The sequence below is a fragment of the Leptosomus discolor genome, chromosome 6 (genome assembly GCF_034619465.1).
Source record: "Leptosomus discolor isolate bLepDis1 chromosome 6, bLepDis1.hap2, whole genome shotgun sequence".
Classification (NCBI taxonomy): domain Eukaryota; kingdom Metazoa; phylum Chordata; class Aves; order Leptosomiformes; family Leptosomidae; genus Leptosomus; species Leptosomus discolor.
The window spans coordinates 40,103,896-40,125,974 of record NC_141396.1 but is presented as its reverse complement, the minus strand read 5'-3'; the positions used below and the strand labels follow the sequence as shown (position 1 = coordinate 40,125,974).

Genomic DNA, 22,079 nt, shown 5'->3' with positions numbered 1-22,079 from the left:
CCCCGTCTGCTGCCGAGTCCAGCCTGGGACTGCCCCAGTGCCAGCCCTGCAGCGTGGTGGTGACGTATTGTCACCAGGGTGGGGGGAGTTGGGTTCGGTATTGGGTTTGTATATATTTGTACATATTGTATATATTTCCTTATTCTTATTAGTATCTTTTATTGTTATTATTTCATTAAAGCTGTTTTAGTTTTCTTTTCCAAACTGTAAAGTCTCTCTCCCTTGTTCTCTCTCCTTTTCCCTTTTGGGAGGGGAGAGGGGTTAATAGAGAGAGTCTGTCATTTGTTAGTGGCCAGCCCAGCCTCAAACTGTGACATGCACGAATTATAAAAGCCTTTATAAAACCAGGGAGAGAGCAATCTTTTACGCTTTAAGAGAAAATCGAAGAAATTTGAAGATGGCAATGAAATAAATACACTTCTATGTGAAACAGACAAGTACACATATGCAAAATTCTTTCTGAGACTTCTCTCCGCAAATATTTTCAGTAAAGAATGTGACAACTTAAAAACAAGGTAACATAATCTCTTCTGGTAAAGGTTGTCCTTAAAAGCTTATCCTTAGAAATGAAATTCTTACACTATACTCCCTTGCTAGCCTCACAGCGCTTGTGAAGGTGAAGACTTCCCAAGCTAATTTTCAGAACTCAAAACCTGGCCGCCTTTTTTTTTTTATTTTTTTCGTACTCATTCAAAAGCTTCACTCACAGTGAAATAGTTACACATCTGTCAGAGGCTTCCATGCATAAGGGCCAGAACAGCATGAAACAAGTTTTAAAAGACTCCAACCTGACAGAAAGGACTTTTTTGAAGGACGGAGATTGAGGAATGTGGCTTTGGGCCGTTTTCCAAGACTGGCAGGATATGCCAGCTATTCCTCTGGGCCCCGGAGGAGAGGAGTGAGGGTATGGTTATGGCACAATTTATCGCTGAGGCACTGAACACTGGTGAGACCCGCTGGGAGCTGGAAAAAAGCTGCTCAAGCGTTTGCAAAAGGAGATTTTTGCAGGGACGGTGAAAGGGCAAGATGCTCCCTGCTCTCGTGGTTCTTGCCATGCCACCTGTTGCAGCATTCACGCTCTCAGTTCCATGACACGTGTCTCATGCTGCTGACCCTCTTCATTCAAGCCAGGCTCGTTCCACCCTGTTTTCAAACCACCTTCTGTAACAGATGTCTGATTTTTTTGATGGTGGCTCCTTTGGCTCCAGGACAGTCAAGAACTGGGAGGATCTCAAATACAGCCTGTCAAATTTAGCATGAGAGCTATCCTGCATCATGTAGAAACACATGGTACAGAACATGTGTTCATCTTCTCCGCTCACAAAAACAGAAGCCCAGGAAGGCTACAAATTACTGTGCAAAGAAAAATTTGTACAGTGAAAGCACACTAAGGTGAATGTGAAGGCTTAGCAAAGTAGAAGCAATCTTCTCCTATTACTGTCACTAAATGATATATTGTTCTTTGTCTCTCCAGCCATCGCCAATACCTGACACTTTCAGAAAGCTAGATCTTCAGTGTTAAGCAAGCAGACTTCTTTATTTTTCTTAGCTCTAGGAAATGGAGTCTCTGTGAACACAGACTATTGTGTGAACAACTTAATTAGTGTTTCTGACGTTAGAATCTATCAGACCTAACTTACACCCGGCTCAAAATAGAGAAAGAAAAGGGGAACATGTCCTAAATCTCCAGAAGCAAATCCATCGATTTTTTTTCTAGCCCAGTGAAGACATGAGCCATTTAGAGACAACACAATTCTTTTTCAGTGAGGGATTATATCATCAACTCTAAGATATTTCCATTTCCATGGAGAAGTAAAGGTATGACAACAGTCAGGATGGAACTGACCTGCTGAAATCTGAGAAATGCCATTCATCACTGATTAAAATGACAGAAGAGTACAAAGAGCATTTGTAAATTATTTCCTACAGTATTTTCTTTCCCATATTGTTTAATTCATGGTTATATGCCTGATGACACAAAGTACAGAAAATGGTCCTTGTCGTACGAAAAGAGGCTAGAAGTGAAAACCTGACTCCTGGAAGCCAATGAGGTTGTAGTGTATGAGTGCTATTAAAACATATTTGACCCAAAAGATTTTAGCTGGCTTCCAGCACGACAAAATACTTTGCTTTTATTGAAAAGCATTAATGTTTGCAATTACCTGTCCCCACCATCACAACATTTTATACCTGCTAGGCCTGAATAATAACACTCTGCTACCAATTTTTTGCAATTAAAATTTTATATAATGATGTTTGTGGTATTAATTGTATCAGCATAAGTTTTCTAAATTCTGTTTTTCCTTACAGCTACGTCACCCAAATAAAATCATAGTGAAGCAGTATAGCTCAGAGACACGCTGCCTCAACCTTTTGGACATGTGCTTTATTTTACACCCTGGACAGTAACAGATGCCGTTCCTATGCTCAGTGTTTGGAGTCTCCCCTAGGGTCTGTATTAGGGGCAGCTCTGAACCAAGTTTCAGCCTGCAAAGTAGGCAAATGTGCAAACCAAGAAGTGCTGTACCTCTACCTTCTCCAGAGGAGGGGCAAAATGTGGATTTGGGGGGGCCAGCTGTGATCCCCATCAAAACACCCGCTTGCACATTTTCACGTCTTTTGGCAAAAAAGGAAATCATGGCATAAAGGGAGCACTCCTTGCTGAATCTAAACATAAAACCTGTGAATTGTCTGATATTTGTAGAGTAAATAAATTTATTACCCTATCAGTTGATCTTTGTTTTGTTCCACAAGGGTGGGAGGAACATTAGAGACGATGACTTGCATATCCAACTGATTGACCACAGACACCTGGAAACAGAAGAGTGAAATTCAATTTGCGCTCCCACACAAAACATCCTCCTGTACAAAAAGAATGGAATAATTACTTTCCTGCCTTCACAGCCATGCCCTGATTTATGGATTTCTCATTTTAATTCCAATAAGAGAGCTGGGAAATTTTGCTTTGCTTGTCAGTCAAAACCAATACACAGCACGCAAAGATTTAACTAGAACTGTAATTACAGGACTGCATCAGAATTATAGATATTTAAGGTGCTGCCTATGAAACCTGTTCTTTGTAGTTTAGACTTTACTTACAGAACCACAGATGTCCCATACGCCATATTCAAAATTATGAGCTTTCTGGGATTTTTGACGATTTCATAGCAAAATCCAGCCTTGGAGATACGCAATTTCACCAATGCGATACAAGATGAATTCAACTAAATCAATGATACTTTGTTAGAAAATCATGAAGGAAAATGTTAATTTGTTTTGAAGTTACCAGTGAAAGTTTCTTTCTTAATCTCAGGTTTTTTAGCTTCTCCTTCCATAAAGCATAAAACTTATATACGTACATAACCCTGAACGTTTTCCAACTGAACTTTTTTCTTTGAAAGGTCAGGAAAAAATGCCTCTAATGCACTCAATGGTTGTGTGCTCTGTTTAAAAAAAAGAATGAAAAATTCCAGGATTCCACCAAAGAGCAGACTGAGCTCAGAACAAGTCTCTCACATTAGCATTTTCTACTACAAAAGCCACGTGAGTTGCCTGTCTCTCAGTGGCAGGTTGGACGGTCAGCGTGCACAAGGCACTACACGCATGCATCAAATTCAGCTTTACATCTCCTGATCTAGTCTCCTCAAGCTACTTTTATCCCAAGAAAAGGCTGTTTTCCAGTAAAATGATTGCATGCTTTTTCCTCCCTTTTAAATATTTTTTCAGTTCCTAATATCTCTTCACTAGCACAGCCAGCTTTCCCTCAGGTTGTGAAAGGAACAGTTACTTCCCATACTGGTGGAGATAATATAGCATTTCTTTAAATGTGGCTCATGTCCATATAGCCATGACAGCAAACATTACACTCCAAACCTAAACTCCCTATAGAGGATTCTGGAGGTAAATTTGGAAAAGTAGGACAATGTAAAACCCATTAAAGTTAATAACCGGGGTTAGCCGATTCAACTCTAAAAGAAAAATACAACCCCTCATTTTCAAAAGAGAAGCCTGAGCCCTGTAAGCACTTCAGCAGACAAGCCATAGTATATTGTCACATCAAACACTGATTCACCAGCTTTGAAGCTTAATTCAACTTTAAATATTTAAATGTTCTTGAAATGTCATCAGATGCACTGATCAACATGTACCAGCTTCTGTGTAAGAAAAACAGAATTATAATGAACTCAAAATAAATTTTAGACTAAGAGCATTGAGAGGAACTCTAAAGCAATGAACAGTTTAATAGAATTAACTACATTAGCCAATTCAAGCAAACATTGTGCACCCGTGTATTGAGCACTGCATAAATGCGCTTAAAAAAAGGCAATAGTTCTTTCGATAGTCAGGGAATCACAATTATGACTACTTGTTCATATAAAAAGACATCAATAAATACACATTCACAACAAGCTATAGTAAAACAAGGGTGTTGAACAAAAATAAAGAAAAAGTTAAGGTTTCCATAGTAACATTAACTTGCTTGCTATCCACAGTTGTCAAGGCTTTCCTTTCTCAATTATTAAAAATAGCATTAAGTTGAGGAACTAAGTCCAATGTACCTACAGTGTAACAAAAGCTGTGGGGAGAAACTGTTCCCTTCCACTCCAGGAGGAATGGAAACATGCCAGGAGCAGACATGGAAGGTGTGGGAAAGCAGAGGCTCTTCCTGAGGCACCACCGTCACTGCTCTCTGGAAGCTTTTTGGGGCACAGTTACCAGGGACTGTCTGATCCACCGCTCCTTAGAAAGCTTGTGCTACTTCCAGTCTACTGAGCAAAACCACAGCCAGGTCTTGTGATGCTAAATAGCAGGCGTCAGCCTCAATCATAGAGCTGGCAGTCAGCATGTTCAGATGTCTCATGTCCATAAGTATCTGAAGAACACATTGCTGAGAGCTACGAAAGTTCCAAGTTAAATTAAATAAGTAGCACAACAAACTGGAATTTTGCAGCAGAGTTTTTAATTGTTGATAGCCACTAGCCCATAAGCAGTATCGCATTGATCCCACGCTTTATTCACTAGCCACCTTCCAATTTTTAAAATCAAGCAAGGCAAAGCCTACAGAGTTGATGACTATACAGCACCAATGGAGTTGACAGTGCTTATGTTCCTGGGAGTAGCTTATGTTGACAACTGAATGAGGCAGGGGCCTTGGGACCCACCCCAAACCCCAACAACCACTTGGTTAAAGATGGTATCATTGTGATTATTCACTATCTACGCTTACTTAGTACCTTTAAGTGCTTACTTGCAGCAAACTTATTTTAAAATGCAAGTTCTTATTTCTTTCGTCTCAGAAAGGCTAAAAGGGGAAATTCCATCACACGGAACCAAACTGTAGATCCACAGATGTCTAACTTGAGCCAGCAGGAACAGACTGGTATCCTTCACATGGACTGTCCCCTACAGCATGAAGACATTTTACCAGTGGATTTGGCAGCTTACGCTGTTCAGAGCTGTGCCAGGTCTCTTGAGGAAGTGTCCTGGCCCCAGTTCTGGAGGATACCTTCCTCTCCTCAGGTTCCTCCCAGTACTGCCCCTCTGGTGTTGCTCCACCTCTTCTCCCTAGACCTCCTCCCAGTGCAATCCTATCTTTTTTTTGCATATGAGCACTTAATTTTATTTCCCTTGCCTACATGCACTCCTTGACCTTGTACTGAAAGAAGTAACACCTCCCAGCCTGAGCGCCTGACACCCCAGAGACAGCAGGACAAATTCTGTTCAAATCATGAAGCCCAGGAACAGCTTAGGCTAGTTAGAAAGGATCTTCATGTATGGATCATGCTCAGGGCAAACCCAAACTTTCACGGCGGGATGGTGTCAGTCTGTAACTGTATCTACAGCTACTCTAAGCTTTCATGCCTTGCTCAAAACCACCGAGTGTGCTGCTCATCCCTCACTCAGACAACCTAAAGATACCTCTCTAAATTAATGAGACATACTTCACTTCCCAATTTTAATGTTGATACCTTCTGGCTATATTTTAACATACTATTACTGCATAAATTGCATGAGAATGCCCTATCATTTGGGGAGGTCAAGCATGAGGGCATCATGTATTATGTTTATTTGCCGAATTCCTGCATAACTCAATATTCCAAGTATTATGGCTATCACCTGTATCATTTGACAGCATTCCCATGAAATAGATAATGCACTTCATCCCTACAACTTTATGCTAATACCAATCCAATTCATCAAGTTATAGGCTTTAAAGAAATTTTGCTTTGATGGTTTCTGTGACTGGACGTAGTCAACGTGCTTTACTCAGCACTAAACCATGAGCTCAAGGCCTAAAGCTGGTGCCAGTTTTGAAACGTGACTTCCCTGAAAACTTAAAGTACAGTCTTGGCCCAGAGTTATTCCTTGCATCTCCCTTCCAGACATGAGCAACTAAGACATAGCGACCTTGGCTTTCCCCAGGCAGTCAACTGACTTCTAGCTTTCAGAGACTGCTCAGATATTTGTGTGCACTGCAATATACACCAGATGTAACTCTGACCCAGGAGCTACGTACTCACGTTTACACAGAGTACAGCCCAAGTTAGCTAGCTTTCAGCTTGGCTTATTAACTGGGGTTTAATGCCATGCTAACCCTGCTTCACAGTTTTGATACGGGAGCTAGCTGCGCCTTACTGACCTAGAGACTAGGCGGAGATGATCTGTAATGGCTCATGCCCAATCATGCAGATGTGACCTGCTTTATACCTGTAATGCACAAAACCTGCACCTTCTTTGCTGCCCTCTGGGTGCAGAACACAACTTAGGTCCATATTTAATGCAAACAATTAGAATCTAAATTGAACCACTAACAATGGCTTACTGAATAAAATTCTGAACATCACGTCTAGTGAGATCAGTATCTCTGCTACGAAACACGAACACGTTTCAGACAGTCATAAAAGCTTTTGGTTTAAAAAACCCCACTTTATTTCAGTGACTTAGAAAGATTAAGTGCACACAGTTTATGGCCTTCCTATAGGTCTGCCTGGAATTAAACTTTATGCAGTGTTTGAATTTCCTCAGGAATTATTTCATAAAGATAACACCTGGCTCATACTTACAAGTACTTCTGCTTTGCTGCTCAGTCCTTTTCCATAATTGTCAGTTGCAACAACCTGAAACTTGAAATAGGATCTTCTCATATTTTTGAACAGCATAGCAGTTTTTATTAGCCCTGTGTAAGCCTCAATCACAAAACCTTCTTTACCATCCTTGATTGGAGGAATGATGAGTCTGTATTGCATGGCACTATAATTCCCAGTGTCTTTATCATTGGCCTAATAGGAAAAAGAAAACAAGCAGAGGCAAATAAAGTAAATACGCATGCAAAGAATCATTAACCTTGTCCTTTAAATAAAGTTGCATATTGGCCCAGCAAATTTCTTCCACTCTGGCATTTAAAACGTTAGATCCCAGAGAGCAGATACTGCTGTTACTTAAAATGGTTCATTTAACTTTGCTGCACATGGTTTTGCTTTTCTAGCAATTTCTTTCTCCTATGTTGGCACTAAACTGCTCCAAGAAAAAAAAAAGAGAAAAAAAGAAAAAAAGAAGAAAAAAATAAATGGACTTTTCAAGTCTGCAACAAACTGAACAGGTACATACAGTTTAATTCTGAGAAACCCCCACTGCCAAATTCTTGTTCACAATTAAGTATCAAAGAAAAAAAACCCCAGCAACGCATTCACGAACTTACATACCAAGAATGTCATCCCTCTTAGAGATATTCTGCTCCCTCACTGATTGAGCACATATATTTTTGGAGTAATTTAATTCCTTTTTTGTTAACAAAAAAAAAAAAATAAAAAGCATTAAGTGGCATTCCTGCAATGCTGCACAATGGACCTGAGGTACAGTCCCAGTATAGGACACAAAGCTGCCCCAGCATTCTCCCGTCGCTGAACCGCTGCAGAATTAGGATGCAGAATTAGGACGACCTGACATCAGTGAGGCAGCCCAGGAGCTCTGGTATTTCACCTGCCCTGTGCCCGACAGCCCTGCATAGCCCCATTCTGGCCTTTCCATACCTACTCTTTGCACAAATAACGCTCCTGTTGAAAAGACAGTACCCATACTCAGATAAGAGTGTTTCTGAGGGGCCTCATAATGCTTTCATGTGCTCCATCCAGGAACGGGTCAGCGAGATGATAGCTAATTACTGCCTGTACATCTGCCCACTCATTAGACTTGGGCACTACCTCAGCATCTGGGACACTTCAGCATCTATTAGCAGGCTTTTATCAAAATATTGGCATGACTTCTTAAGCCTGTGGCTTAAGCTAATGTTGGAGAAAAAACACTCTTAACTTCAAAAGGGTGCAGGTCTTTGTGTCACATCCATACTTCACCATGACTTAAAACCAGTAATCACAATCTCATCAGGGTTTATCGCGGTGTGAAGAGTTGCTTACCATGATACGCCACTGCTGTCTAAAAAAGCATTACCTGTGCAAGGTCATTAAGCCTCCAATAGATGGCCGTTAATCATCATTAATTGTTTCCTCACCATCAGTGAACAAGGTCTATAAAGTGGAAACTTGTACTAACTCCTATTTTGTCTTTATTTTCTAATAACTTTCAGGGAATACTACCGAGGAGATGAAACAAGTGAATCTATGCCTCACAGTTGATTGCATCGTGCATCATCAAGAGATACCCATAACACAGGAATGATCTGGGTACTCAAAGCTGTATGTGCTTTCTATGCTACTCTGACTGCTATCAGACCAGATGGAATAGATATAACTATACATGGCTTAAGCAATAATATCGGGGCTGCTTTAGCTAGAGGTAGTGAAGAAAACAAGAAACAAGGGTAGCAAGGAGGACCCTGGGAACTACTGACCTGTCAGCCTGCCCTCTCTGCCTGGGGAGATCATGGAACAGATCCTCCTAGACGCTGTGCTAAGGCACATGGAGGACAGGGAGGTGATCTGGGACAGCCAGCATGGCTTCACCCAAGGGGAAGTCCTGCCCGTCCAACCTAGTGGCCTTCCATCTATGGCAGAGTGACTACATCAGTGGAAAAGGAAGAACTATGCATGTCATCTGTCTGGACTTCTGTGAGGCCTTTGACACGGTCCCCCACAACATCCTTCTCTCTGAATTGGAGAGAGATGGGTTTGATGGGTGGACTGTTTGGTGGGTGAGGAACTGGTTGGATGGTCACATCCAGAGGGTAGTGGTCAACAGCTCAATGTCTAGATGGAGACTGGTGACAAGTGGTGCCCCTCAGGGGTCTGCACTGGGACCAGCGCTGTTGAATACCTTCATCAGTGACACAGGCAGTGGGATCAAGTGCATCCTCAGTAGGTTTGCTGATGACACCAAGCTGAGAGGTGCAGTCAACATGGTAGAGAGAAGGGAGGCCATCCAGAGGGACCTGGACAGACTGGAGAGGTGGGCCTGTGTAAATCTCATGGAGTTCAACAAGGCTAAGTGCAAGGTCCTGCACCTGGGTCAGGGCAATCCCTGGTACCAACACAGGCTGGGGGATGAAGGGATTGAGAGCAGCCCTGCCGAGAAGGACTTGGGGGTACTGGTGGATAAAAAGCTGGGCGTGACCCAGCAATATGCACTCGTGGTCCAGAAAGCAAATCGCATCCTGGGCTGTATCAAGAGCAGCGTGGCCAGCAGGTCGAGGGAGGGGATTCTCCCCCTCTGCTCTGCTCTGGTGAGACCCCACCTGCAGTGCTGCGTCCAGCTCTGGGGCCTCCAGCACAAGAAAGACATGGACCTGCTCAAGCGGGTCCAGAGGAGGGTCACTGGAGGGGCTGGAGCCCCTCCCCTGAGAGGACAGCCTGAGAGAGTTGGGGTTGTTCAGCCTGGAGAAGGCTCCAGGGATACCACCTAGCAACCTTCCAGTACTTAAAGGGGGCCTATAAAAAAGGTGGGGGCAGTCTTTTTATCAGGGCCTGTTACAATAGCACAAGGACTAGTGGTTTTAAACTAAAAAAGGGCAGATTCAGACTAGAGATAAGGAAGAAATTTTTTATGATGAGGATGCTGAAACACTGGCACAGGTTGCCCAGAGAGGTGGAAGAAGCCCCATCCCAGGAAACATGCAAGGTCAGGTTGGATGTGGCTCTGAGCAACCTGGTGTAGCTAAAGATGTCCCTGCTCACTGCAGGGGGTTGGACTAGATGGCCTTTAGAGGTCCCTTCCGACCCAAACTGTTCTGTGATTCTATGTTTCATATAGCACACCATCGTGCCGCAGAGCTGCCCAAAAGATAAGCTCCCACAATGACACTGGTTGCCACTCATCACAGAGACAGAACTGTTTAAAATGGTCCTTGCATCCTTTTTAAATGCTTTGTTTTCCTCTAAATTAACAAAGCTTTATCTAACTTGGCTACGAAAAACATAAATATAAAATACGTTAAAGTGCTTTTGTTCTCTAGTTCTATAGCTTTTTAAAAGGCTCTTAAAATCAAGATTACTACCTCTTGCATGATCTCAAACCCTGTTATCAGCATTTTTAGGAAAGGTAGGGAAGGTTAAAAGCTTTCTGAAATTTACCCCGTTCTGTCAGTTGAAAGGTAAAGATATCGGTGAGCTTTTCTAGAGTGCTCCCGCTATCCAACTGGCATTGGTAAATACAACCCCAAAACATCATGAAGCCAGCAGACAGGAGCTTGACAGGTGGATTTTCAGGACTAGGCTCATTTTTGGCTTTCCTTTTGAAAAGTAAATTGCTGAAGGAACAAATAAATGTGAAAGCATGCTCTATGGCACAAGGAAGCAAGGAAGCAGCTGTACCTAAAAACCAGGTCAATATGCAAGTGCTAACAGTCACCACTATTTGAGAGCTAAATGTCCGTGCTCAGCACCAAGCTGAAGGCAACCCTTTTAAGAAGTGCAGAAATGCCTGAATTGCACAACCACCTTCATTCCTCCAGCAACCACACCAACTTCAGTGACCTTATCAGACTCTTACTCCCACCAGTTTCACCTGATGTATTCTCAAATTAGCCTGTTGTGGTGGGTTGACCTTGGCCAGCTGCCCAAGGCCCATCCAGCCGCTCTCTCACTCCCCTCCTCAACAGGATGGAGGAGAACTTAAAATGAATGAGTTTGTGGGTTGAGGTAAGGACAGGGAGCTCACTCATCAATCACTGTCAAAACAGACTCAACTTGAAGAAAAAAATTTCATTTACTGCCATATAAAACATATTTGGATGGTGAGAAACAAAGACCAAAATTAAAATACCACCTCAGCTGTGCCTGGCCATGGGGCTGCTGGAAGCAGCTGTGCCCAGCCCAGGCAGCCCGAACCTCTACTCCCAGAGACCTCTCAGCCCCCACCTGGGCACAGGCAACCTGTACACATAAAAATCAAATATTTCACTTCAGCTACCTCTTCTTAACCAGATGCCAAGGAAAATCTTAAAATTACAACTAAAAGATTCTACATGATTACTATTACTACACTATTGCTACTGAAATTACTCTTACTAAGGAAACATTTAAAAATAGCACGGTAACAGACATAAAACATCCTTGAAAACATACAAACTGTAGGTTACAGTGGCATTCAAAACGGCTTCTTTTTTGGATCAATTTTGTCAACATGTTGTAAGAGAGGTTTAGATCCTCCATGTACTCAAAAATGAGATCAGGAAGCCTCTGCTTGTAGTAGCAGGGGATACTTGAATATGCAAAAATAATAACTGGCACAATCCATCTATATGGCCACCTATGCACCACCTGAGAGACAAGAAAGAAACCTCTTTGGAAATGATTTCATGGTGATGCAGAGCAGCTACCTTTTTAAAATAATCACTTCCTTGCCTCATACCTAACAAATCACTGTGTGCATGCATCTAAGACCAGGCAAGTACAGCTTGTACAACATAGCTCTGTTTAAAGCTGTAACAATACAGAAAAGACCACTCTGGCAAAATCAGTGGCTTACGAACACTCAACTTTGTCTGCTAGTAATGGAGCTGGGGTGGACGACCCAAAAGTAAGTCCTGTAACCCCACACGGCATGTGCTTCGGCATATGAGGTACATAGCAGCAGGCAGAAGAGCACTATCTGGTACAGCTCCCTTGGAGTCTTCATCGTAGCAAGTGAGGATTTACAGAGACTGCTCAGCTAACTGCCAAAGGCTCCCTGGAGTTGCCCTGCGAGATGAGCATTATGCCCTTTCAATAAAAAGCCAATTTCTTTCTTAAAATGGATTTATTAGAGTAGTTCAGCTGGGCCATAAGCCTATCGGTTTTTTAGCATTAACAAATTCTATCTCAATAGAAAGATATGACTTCTAATAGTAGTTTGTTTCAGTCACAACAGAAATCAATTTCACCTTCAGTATTTCAAACTTGTATATGTGTGCAACTAAGGACAAACAAAATTTGGATTCAAATTAGGGTATCAATATTGCAGGCATTAAACCAAGTCAGCCTTTCCACAATGATATGCAGTTGCTTAGAAGTAACGGTACGGTAAATCTTTCAGCTGAGTTTAACGCATCCAGCGAAAGAGACATTTTGAAATTTTAAGCCTGCAGCCTCTAAAATACTACAGTTCAAACCCCCAAAGCTGGCAGACAGGCTACGAGTTAATTTTCGGAAGTTCTGAGAACTCAGTGGCACACCAGAGAAATCGATGGCCTCAGTATCATTACAGGTCAGGCTATTTCCATCCCAGAAACCACCTACACGCAGATGAGCAAAGCCAAGTGCAAAACTGCTTGAGGAACTCGGAAAAATCATCAATTTCAAATACTTTAACACTGCTGTTTCCATTTACCCCCCTTTCACCACTATTTATACTTCGATCAAACCTAAGGACACTCAGTGCAACGTTCAGCGCTGCAGGACCACCAGAGAGAGCTTGTGAGCTGCTGACGTTCATGTACCAACTTCTTTAATAAGAGAGTAAGGATGATGTTTACTATTCTTGCAATTTGTCCTGAAGGTAAATATTTTTGACACTTCATTAGGAAGAGATATATGACATCTCAAGAGTTGCATTATGACTGTCAAAGAAGAGAGCTATACTTAATATTACAGCAGCATATCTTCCTTTTGCTATGTGCAAGAAATACAGATGTCTCCTAAATTCTGCTGTGATTGAGTACTGATAAATATGTATGATTTTAAGAATTACCAGGCCAAATTCAGCCCTCCTGTAACTCAGCATAAGCGTGCCCACACAAACGAGTTTCATTAGCATCACCACTCGCTGGCTCCAGCCCTTACCTATCCTCTCCCATGGAGAAAGAGGTGCAACTGTTGGGGTGCACCCTCACCCCACCACAAAAGCACATTATGGCAGCCAGGCATCAGCTGAAATATGCTGCTCTAGGCCCTAACATTAAGCGTATTTTCAGCAAAGTCATCAACAGTTACTTTTTTGTAATTTTACTAGCAGCTAGCTCTCTTGGAGCAAAAAGACCAATACACCAAGCATTCCTGGTGACTACATCTCCTACACAAGGACTGCCAGCACAACTCACAGCAAGCCATTAGAAACGTTAAAATTCCTGGCACTGCAGAGGCAGGGAAGAGATGAAGGAAAGAGACGGACACTGTCCGTGCTGCGATCGCTCTCGGACAAGCAATGCCTAATTCAGCCCAGCACTGCAGCGGCAATGGGATGAAAGGTACAGCTGCTTTGCTGCCAACAAAAGGTACTTTTAACACATCAGTTGCCTTAAAACAGAGAGGAAGCAGGAGGGCACTGTTTGTTTAGATCAGTTTTCACCTTCAGGAGGACCAAAAGGGGAAAAAACCCTTTGATTCAAGTACGGAAATATATATAGGATTCACTAGCGCTGAGTGAAGCTGCATGTCTGGAAGAAAAGAGATCAAAACAGATGAGTCAAAACCTAGGAATGATAGGCATCCCTTTAATGGTGCCTCAGTAACCAGTTACAGTTTGTCCTACTGGTGTAACTCCTTAACACAAAACTTGGGTTGCATGTGAGCACCTCACACAGCAGCTGTCCCTAAAGGCTATCCAAATGTCTCACAGCTAGGAATTTGGTGGAAGGAGGTCTGTAAAGGAGGTTGAGGAACAGATGCCAGGAGATCCAAAGCTACAAACTTCTGAGGCAGTCTGTGGCAAAAAAAAAGCTGATGACCATGAGTTCAAAAGTGCTAGAGACAGGTAACTGTGTTAAGAGAACACAGCAGTGAAGGCATACAGAAAAAAAAGAGGAAACCTGCAATAGCTACTACAAACGTACTGGCTTATGTCTCTATAAATCACAAAGTAAAAACTGCTTCTAAAACAGTACAATGCCAGCTGTGGATTCAGAACTGAAAATATTCAACAATCTGTAAATTTCTACCAGCAAAAATGGTCTTGTTCTAAAAGCTATTTTATGCACCAGCAACTGCCTGGAAACAGTTGAACCTGCCACCTGCTAGGAGAAAGAAAAAAACCCAGCAGAGCAGTCCCTTTCATTTTACATGCCCTGTTAACGTTTTCAGGCTCATGATTAAGGGTGACCCTGCTAGGGAGACTGGAAAACATTTAAAATTAATAATTGCATTTAACTCTGAGCAGCTAGTTTGAATTTAGCTCATGCTGATAATGATAAAAACTAATCGTCTGATGATTATGCAATAGCTTCATGAGTTACATTTAATGAAGACTTTCACGCTCATCCCAAATAAGCCACTGGCAATTTTGGTGACAATGCCACATGGCATCGCTTTCACAAGTCTCTCTGGGTGAGGGGACAAGTGCCCTACCGTAACACTGTGATTGTGCGGTCACGCAGCTGCGCCTCACACTGTGATATTATTCCCTGTGGAAATGGGCAGACTGGAGAAATGTAAAATAATCACCTTTCATGAAGACTGCACATAGCCAAAGATTAATTAATTTATGGTTTAAGTGCATTGTTTGCAGGGCATACTGACAAAGGTACTACAGCACAGACGAAAAGAATGGACTCCACTAAGCCTGACACTGATGACTGCCCAGCCCACTCCAAGTAAATCCCAGCTCCACAGAACTTCTGAGAAATACAGGTAGCAGTAAAAAAAAAGAATTAAAATTATTCACTTTCACCTCCAATGGTGTAAAAAACCACCAAGGTGTGGAAATATGGATCCATTTTGATAGGCAATCTCATGGGAAAAAACGTGTTTTGAAAAGAAATTAAGAAACAGTGGTTTTATAGCATTTTCCTACTGTGTCAATAGCAGTTAATGCAGTAGGTTTATGTGGATGTGCTGGGAGAGAGTGTGGACCATGTAGCTGATCCTCCACAGCATGGGAACGATCCAGCACTGCGAACACCCCAGGGATACTAACCTCTCCCAGCCCCCACAGCAGTACTTTACTCTGGAAGGCATGTGCAGGACTAAACATCTTAAAATGTTAGAAGGTAACACAGTAACTGAAATCACCTAATATTACATTTGAAAAAATCAGAGAGTAGTAGTTTTTCTGAACACTGCCAAAGGAAACAACAGAACTGTTCTTATAGAAAAAAGTTTAGCAAGCCAGCAAATTATCTAGAAATACATTCTTTGAAAGAAACTACCTGTGGGCTTGGAATTACTGTAATACTATTCTTAGCAGGGCAAGCAGCTTCCTGTCGGAGGCCGGATGTTGCAGCAGATGCGTGTGTTTGAGGGTGTGCTGTTGTCACTGCAAATAGGCTTCAACCAATACTTCTACCAAGTAAGTTTTCTCCCTACAGATTACTCTCTGTGATTCATAAATCATACTTTAACTCATGAAAGATTGTGACTGGCAAAGCAGTTCAATTTTACAAAGAAGTTGTTCTCTTGTGCAAATGCAAAAACAAAATTAGAGAAGGGAAAACATTGTCCTTCACAGCAGAAAGCTGTCTCAAGGTGCCTATGGTTGAATCTCACTTTTACAGAACCTGCCACTGTGAAGATTCACCTGTCATCCCAAAGAAAGAGGAAATACCAAAAGAAATCTAGAGGTCATAGGCACGAATAGAAAATAACCGGAGATTTAACATGGATAAAAGCATCTGGGCAAAAAAGTAATCCCAGAATTCTCTGTGTATGTAACATGCATCCATACTTAGGAATATTAAACATTTATTCTATCAATTTCTTTAGATCAGTATGCGACTGCTAAGACAGATTGCTTTCATGGATTATGATTAAGTAAAGAGAAATTCCTGTTCTCATGTGTCATTAGGGTAAAAACCTGTAGCATAAACTGGCTTTGCTTTATTTTGCTGTGCTGTATATTAAGATACTCAAACATTAATAAAGGATGAAGTTACATCATGAAGCTTATCAGAAAAGGGCAGAAAATATAGAAAAGGTCTGAAATGAAAATTCGATCAACCGTATTGTGAGAATTCAAGCTTCCTTCCTTCAGGATGTAACTGCATTTCAGATTCCTGTTATCATCATCAAACCTCTGCTGTCTCCATATTAGAGCCATTTCTATCCAATACAGGTCAGCCACTTCCAGAGACTGATCCACTGCCATTTATTTTGGCAAGCTTCCTTTTCTGCAAACATTTTCAGTACAAAAATACTTTTATAAACTGAGGCGTAATTCTGAAAAAATCCTCTCACTTTTTTTACTAGAATTAGGATCTCTGGTATTTCCTTATTTAAATGCACTTCAACAAACAAAACTACAGAGATTAACACTGAAAATGTTTAAAAACAAAGGGCTAATAACACACCATTATAGCGAAAAGTCAATTCTTGCTAGTAATACACTGCCAAATGGTTGTCTGCCCTTAATGTTTCCAACACTTCGCAATGTAGGTCAGCTCGAAAAAGAACTTTGCCATATTTTTCACTTTCACAGAAGAGAGTAAATGTAGGTGCTCATAATGTGAATTATCTTAATTTGAGACTTAAATATCCCTTTCCACGACCTATACCATCTTTATGGCACGTCACAATTACACAACTGATGAAAAAGTCATGAGAAATATATCACTTAACTTGAGTTGCATACTTATGACATAAAAGCAGAAGATGGATCCTATCTCACCTCCAATCAAGCGCTACTTTTTTTTCCTTCTCATTTTCTCTTAAACGAATTGGGTCGTCCATACTTCTCTCCTAATGTGCCCTACTATTTTACAGACTTCAGCTTATCCCCTCCCCTTTGCAACTTCTCAAACATCTCATCTCACTTAGAGAATCAAACCTTAACAACCACCTCTACATATTGACAGCACAGTAAATGCCCTGGTACAAAACAATGTTATGACTTATATTAGCCCTGTCCACAGATGCCGGAACTGACATCGGTCATTAGGAGCACGGATATTCACATGCAGGGATATACAAACAAGGGCCTCGGAGAGTGATGAGTAGGAGTTGCTATTAAACATACACACACAGACTGACAAAAAAAAAAGAGGTGGACTGTGAACTTTCAAACAACTGACCTGACTATCCAAATCATCCACTACTAATAGAAGCCTTTGACTTTTCAGGTTTTCAAGCAAAATCTGTTACTTATAAAAATCAAGAAGATAGGCGTTAATCAAAAGAGTCCCTGCTGTCCCTCTAGAATGCCTGATTTTGTTCAATACCAGGAAAACACTGGCTCAATTCAGAGTTGATTCTTTTTTCGGTAATAACTTTACACTTTAATTTAAAATAAACACTGTCTCCTTCCCTCAGGATAATGGGATGTATATAAGAAACCAATTAAAAAGTTAATGTCACTTCTACACATTTAGTATCTATTTATTGCTGGTATCTCCTTGAAGTACAGGGGAAAAAATGGCAAGTTTGGATCCCAGTGAGCAGGAAGTGTTGCATACTTTTCTACAATGGTGACAGTACAGCATTGCTGTGACAAATAAAGAAACATTATCCATAATTAAAAAATGTTGGATCAATATGAATCTCAATAACAATGATTTCAACCATCTATATTATACAGTTTAACATCTCTCAGTTGTAAAAAATATTCTGCTAGTCAATATCCGATGTTCAAGGATCACTGAAGTTGTCAGTGACAGGAAGAATGAGAATATGGTGAGAATATCAGTTTCTTTTCAAAATTACTCAGATGTCATCAAAAAATTCAGCAACTGTTAAAGAATGCAGAAGATGAAAGTAAGTGCATTTAAAACTCCTACTAAGAATCTAGCTTCCCCATTACAATCAAAATTTGAATAATTTCTACAGCGGAAACCATGTGTGTACTTTATTAATGTTCTTAATAAATACAACTTGGAGAACTACTCATTTAATTCTACTCACCTGTACTCTTCAAGGGACAACTTTCTATTTTACATAGCACAGAAATCTGCTGTACCTTAAAACTTCAATACAGAAGATGGAGGAAAAGAAACTGATAAAAGAAAATTTTGCATGGTTTTTTTTTTCTGACTGTATTATTTCCAACACACTATGCTATTTTATTGCTCACTTGACAATTTCTTTAATTGCACAGAAATAAACCTTTAAAGTAAACTCAGGCCTTGCTCATACTAGGTGACTTTTTTTGCTTTGTTTATGAAGTCTGAACTGAGTCTTCACAGTTGATAAAGCAGAGGCACGTAAACACACCTTTTCAACAAGTCTTCTGGGCTGACCACTCTTTCCAGCTACCAAGGTGTACCTTTCATCTCCTCTCAGCACAATTCCTCCTTTCACCTTCCCTTTCATTCAGGATTGCTCCTTCTTTTTAACTACTCAATGTTCTCCTAAGAACGCTATGAGAGAAGCTGCACTGACTTTGATTTGCCAACCGATCTTACCTGATCCAGATCCCCAAGTTACCCTGCAGGTTGGGCACAGGTCTTTCCACCAGGCAATGTTTCTTGCTGCCCACTGAACAGCATCCTTTGCTACGCCAGGAACACACTTGGAGCAAAGCAGTATTAAGGGTACTAAGGCTCTTTCACATTTTTGCAGTTGGGACACCAGCAACAACACGCTCAGCCTTAGCACCGTCCCAGGGCAGCATGGAATTCCTGGCTAGCCCCACTCAGTAGGTCTGTCTCTACCTGCTGCGGCATCAAACACACTCTGCCTGCAGAGGAGGCTGGGAAGAATTGGCATAGGGCAGATTTATTCACTACAGTCTTCCCTTTCCAAGTTATCTTCAGTAAATTCCCAGCTGTTTACTTGGACTGCTGTATGTGTTTCTAGAAAAGACCAATCTGGATACTCTGGGGACAAAAAATTGCCTATGATAATCACTGTATAAAAAAAATAAACAATCTGGACTAGTTCACAAATTAATAAATTCCATCTACAAAGGCTCCCGTGCAATAGACAATGCTGAACAATTTCACACTTTTCTGCCACTTCTGGGCTTACTTTGGGAAAGACTGCCATGAAGCAAAAAAGCAATGGACAACTTTAATAAGCTCTGTTATTCTCTATTTCATTCCTGGTGCTCTAAACACATCATGAGGTCAAAGTAAAACTCTTAGCAGGTCGTATTTCTGTGCCCTTTCATGCATAAGCTAGAATCAGCAACTTCAAAGCGATTCCACTAAGGCTTAAGGTGAAAAAAGATGCAGGAGGCCTGCTGAGGTAACAAAATAAAGGCAGAAGGAAACAAGTTGACCTGGAAAGTCGTGGCAACTCAAGCTCTCTCTAGCACAAAAGACTGCATCACAAAGCATTTTATAGAAAACAAATAGCTTTTATTCTAAGCTATTTTTATGTCAGATGCTAATTAAATAACAACAACAACATTTTTAGCAGGGCCTGTTGCAATAGGACAAGGAGTAGTGGTTTTAAACTAAAAAAGGGCAGATTCAGCCTAGATATAAGGAAGAAATTTTTACAATGTGGGTGGTGAAACACTGGCACAGGCTGCCCAGAGAGGTGGTAGAAGCCCCATCCCAGGAAACATGCAAGGTCAGGTCGGACAGGGCTCTGAGCAACCTGATGCAGCTAAAGGTGTCCCTGCTCACTGTAAGGGGGTTGGACTAGATGGCCTTTACAGAGGTCCCTTCCAGCCCAAACTCTTCTGTGATTCTATTATCTTTCCTAGAATTTATTTTTTTTAAAAAAAAAAACCAAACAAACCAAACAACCCTGCAGGTAGTCAGTTTTACTCACAATTGCATCACAGTGCACAGACCTGAAATTGCTTTGCTGATCTGAAACAGCAATTGTTCTTTCCTTTTTAAAGCATAAAATGTTGCTGCCAAAGAAGTAGCCAGAAAAATTTAAGGTAAACACTAGTGTTGAGCACAAAAGAATCCTCTAAATATTAACATATCTAAAATGATAGCTAGAATCCGTCAAATGAAACATCAGCACATAAAATTCAATAGAAATTTAAACTGTCTTCTAAGTTCAAAATCAACCTTGTGTCAGTAATTGCTGGAACACTGGGCCAGTACACGTCAGTCGTACACACACAGATGGAATCCACCACTCTCTTATTCATACTCAGTGATTTTGTAACAACCACCACCTGTTCTGTGTTCACCATACTTGCTTGTAAGAAACAACCAAATGGAAAATACTGCCAATGTCTAAGAAGCTCAAGCAGAAACATATTTTGTACCCTTCTCTGAAAAATCAAACCAGTGAGTCAATGTTTTCCCACTGCAAGCGAATGTTATTTGAAAAATTTCAGTCCTACCTTAACTTTAAGCACAGAAGAAAACATTTTGGCATCTTCAGACACTCCTCCAATGTACACTTTTTTGGTAAAGACAGGCACATGGTCATTTTCATCCTTCACTTCAACAAATACCTTGGCTGTATTACCTAAAAGAGGGAATGAAAAGTATACATAGAACACAAATCTTTAACATCTACTGGAGTTCATACACTTACAGCCCAAACAGGTCATGTAAAATAAGTGTATGGATAACACTGTACAAATAAATACATTAGAAATAACAACACATTTGTTATGAAAAGTATGAACTTGAAGGAAGTCAAGAGATTTCATGTTTGGTTTGTTTTTTGGTGTTTTTTTTAATCTATCTTTTTTCCCCTGCCTTTCCCATTTTTTTCTGATTGAATCTCATTTTAACTGGGAGCTGAATTCTGTTCCTTTATAGAAAATGATTCCCATTATCTGCATGCCTGCACTTTGCTATCAGGGCTGTCTGAATTTGCCTGTAAGCAAAAAGCTGCCATTCTTTCTTTAGAAAGCAAGCTATTTGGGGAAAACAGAAGAAAAGCCCTGAAACTAATTTTTCAAGTAACTAGAAAAGCACAAGCAAGAATATCGTACTTCAGTTACACAGATTTTGGTCACATTAAATTCTGCCAAGCGTTATAAAGAGGTAATGAACAGGCGATGTACACTAGTAGTTATGCTGCAAACAGCAGCTTGCTTTTTCCACTTCATGTGCAGCTTGCTTTATGTATTTTCATCATTACTAACTCCCACGCAAACACTTAATGGGCAATTCTGCCATGGTGTCTGCAAACTCACCAATGGTCATACAGCAGCGCTGGCCAAGCAGCTTCGACACCTAACGAATAGGCTGTGTTAATTGAATACATGCCTAAGCCTGTCTTGGTCGCAAACCTGGCCTGGCCCATGGGAACTCAAGAAGCATTTCTAGAGGTTAAACACCACTTCAAGCAAAATACCACTGTTTATTTGTCTTTTATTAAACAGTTACTGATCCACCCATTGAACAATAAACATCTCATCTCTACTTCTGTGAGGAAAAAACACCTAGCAAAAGCTATGGATCTAGCACAAAAAGGACTCAACTGCGCAGTAATCTATACCAACATCTATTTGTCTTTCTCAGAACTGTATAATCCAGAAAGATTGCTGGAAATGATGATATCTAGTTCATTAAAACCACATTTTCAAGTGATAAATCGCCTCATTTCAGAGTTGGTTTTCCCAACTTGTTTCAGTGCCAGGGTAATTTAAATGTTGCACAGGTGCCACACTGATCTGAGTTCACTTAAAAACACAGTCTCATTTAGAAAGAGCTTTGTAGCTGTATCTTTAGGGGACACAAAATTTAAACCCCAGACTATTTCTTAGGCTGCCAAAGTCACCAACGATATTCTGTCTGACAGTCCAGCTGATGGGAAACACATAAGGAATTTATAAACATAACTAAAACCTGAGAAAAACATTTAAAATGCTATCCAGTGTATTAGTACGGAGAGAAGAAACAAAAAGAAAGGAAAGAAAGA

At 40.9% G+C, this 22,079-nt stretch overlaps 1 protein-coding gene across 2 annotated transcripts in view; it reads right to left on the bottom strand.

Annotated features, from left to right (window-relative positions):
* Positions 1 to 22,079, bottom strand: part of PCDH15 (protocadherin related 15) — a 367,987-nt gene that overhangs the window by 41,992 nt on the left and 303,916 nt on the right. For both annotated transcript variants that reach the window (XM_086467277.1, XM_086467276.1), the window contains 3 exons: positions 20,545 to 20,672; positions 7,065 to 7,280; positions 2,723 to 2,811 (listed from right to left, as the gene is read on the bottom strand). In XM_086467277.1, the coding sequence (XP_086323403.1) occupies positions 2,723 to 2,811; positions 7,065 to 7,280; positions 20,545 to 20,672 (433 nt within the window). The remainder of the gene's footprint in view (positions 1 to 2,722; positions 2,812 to 7,064; positions 7,281 to 20,544; positions 20,673 to 22,079) is intronic.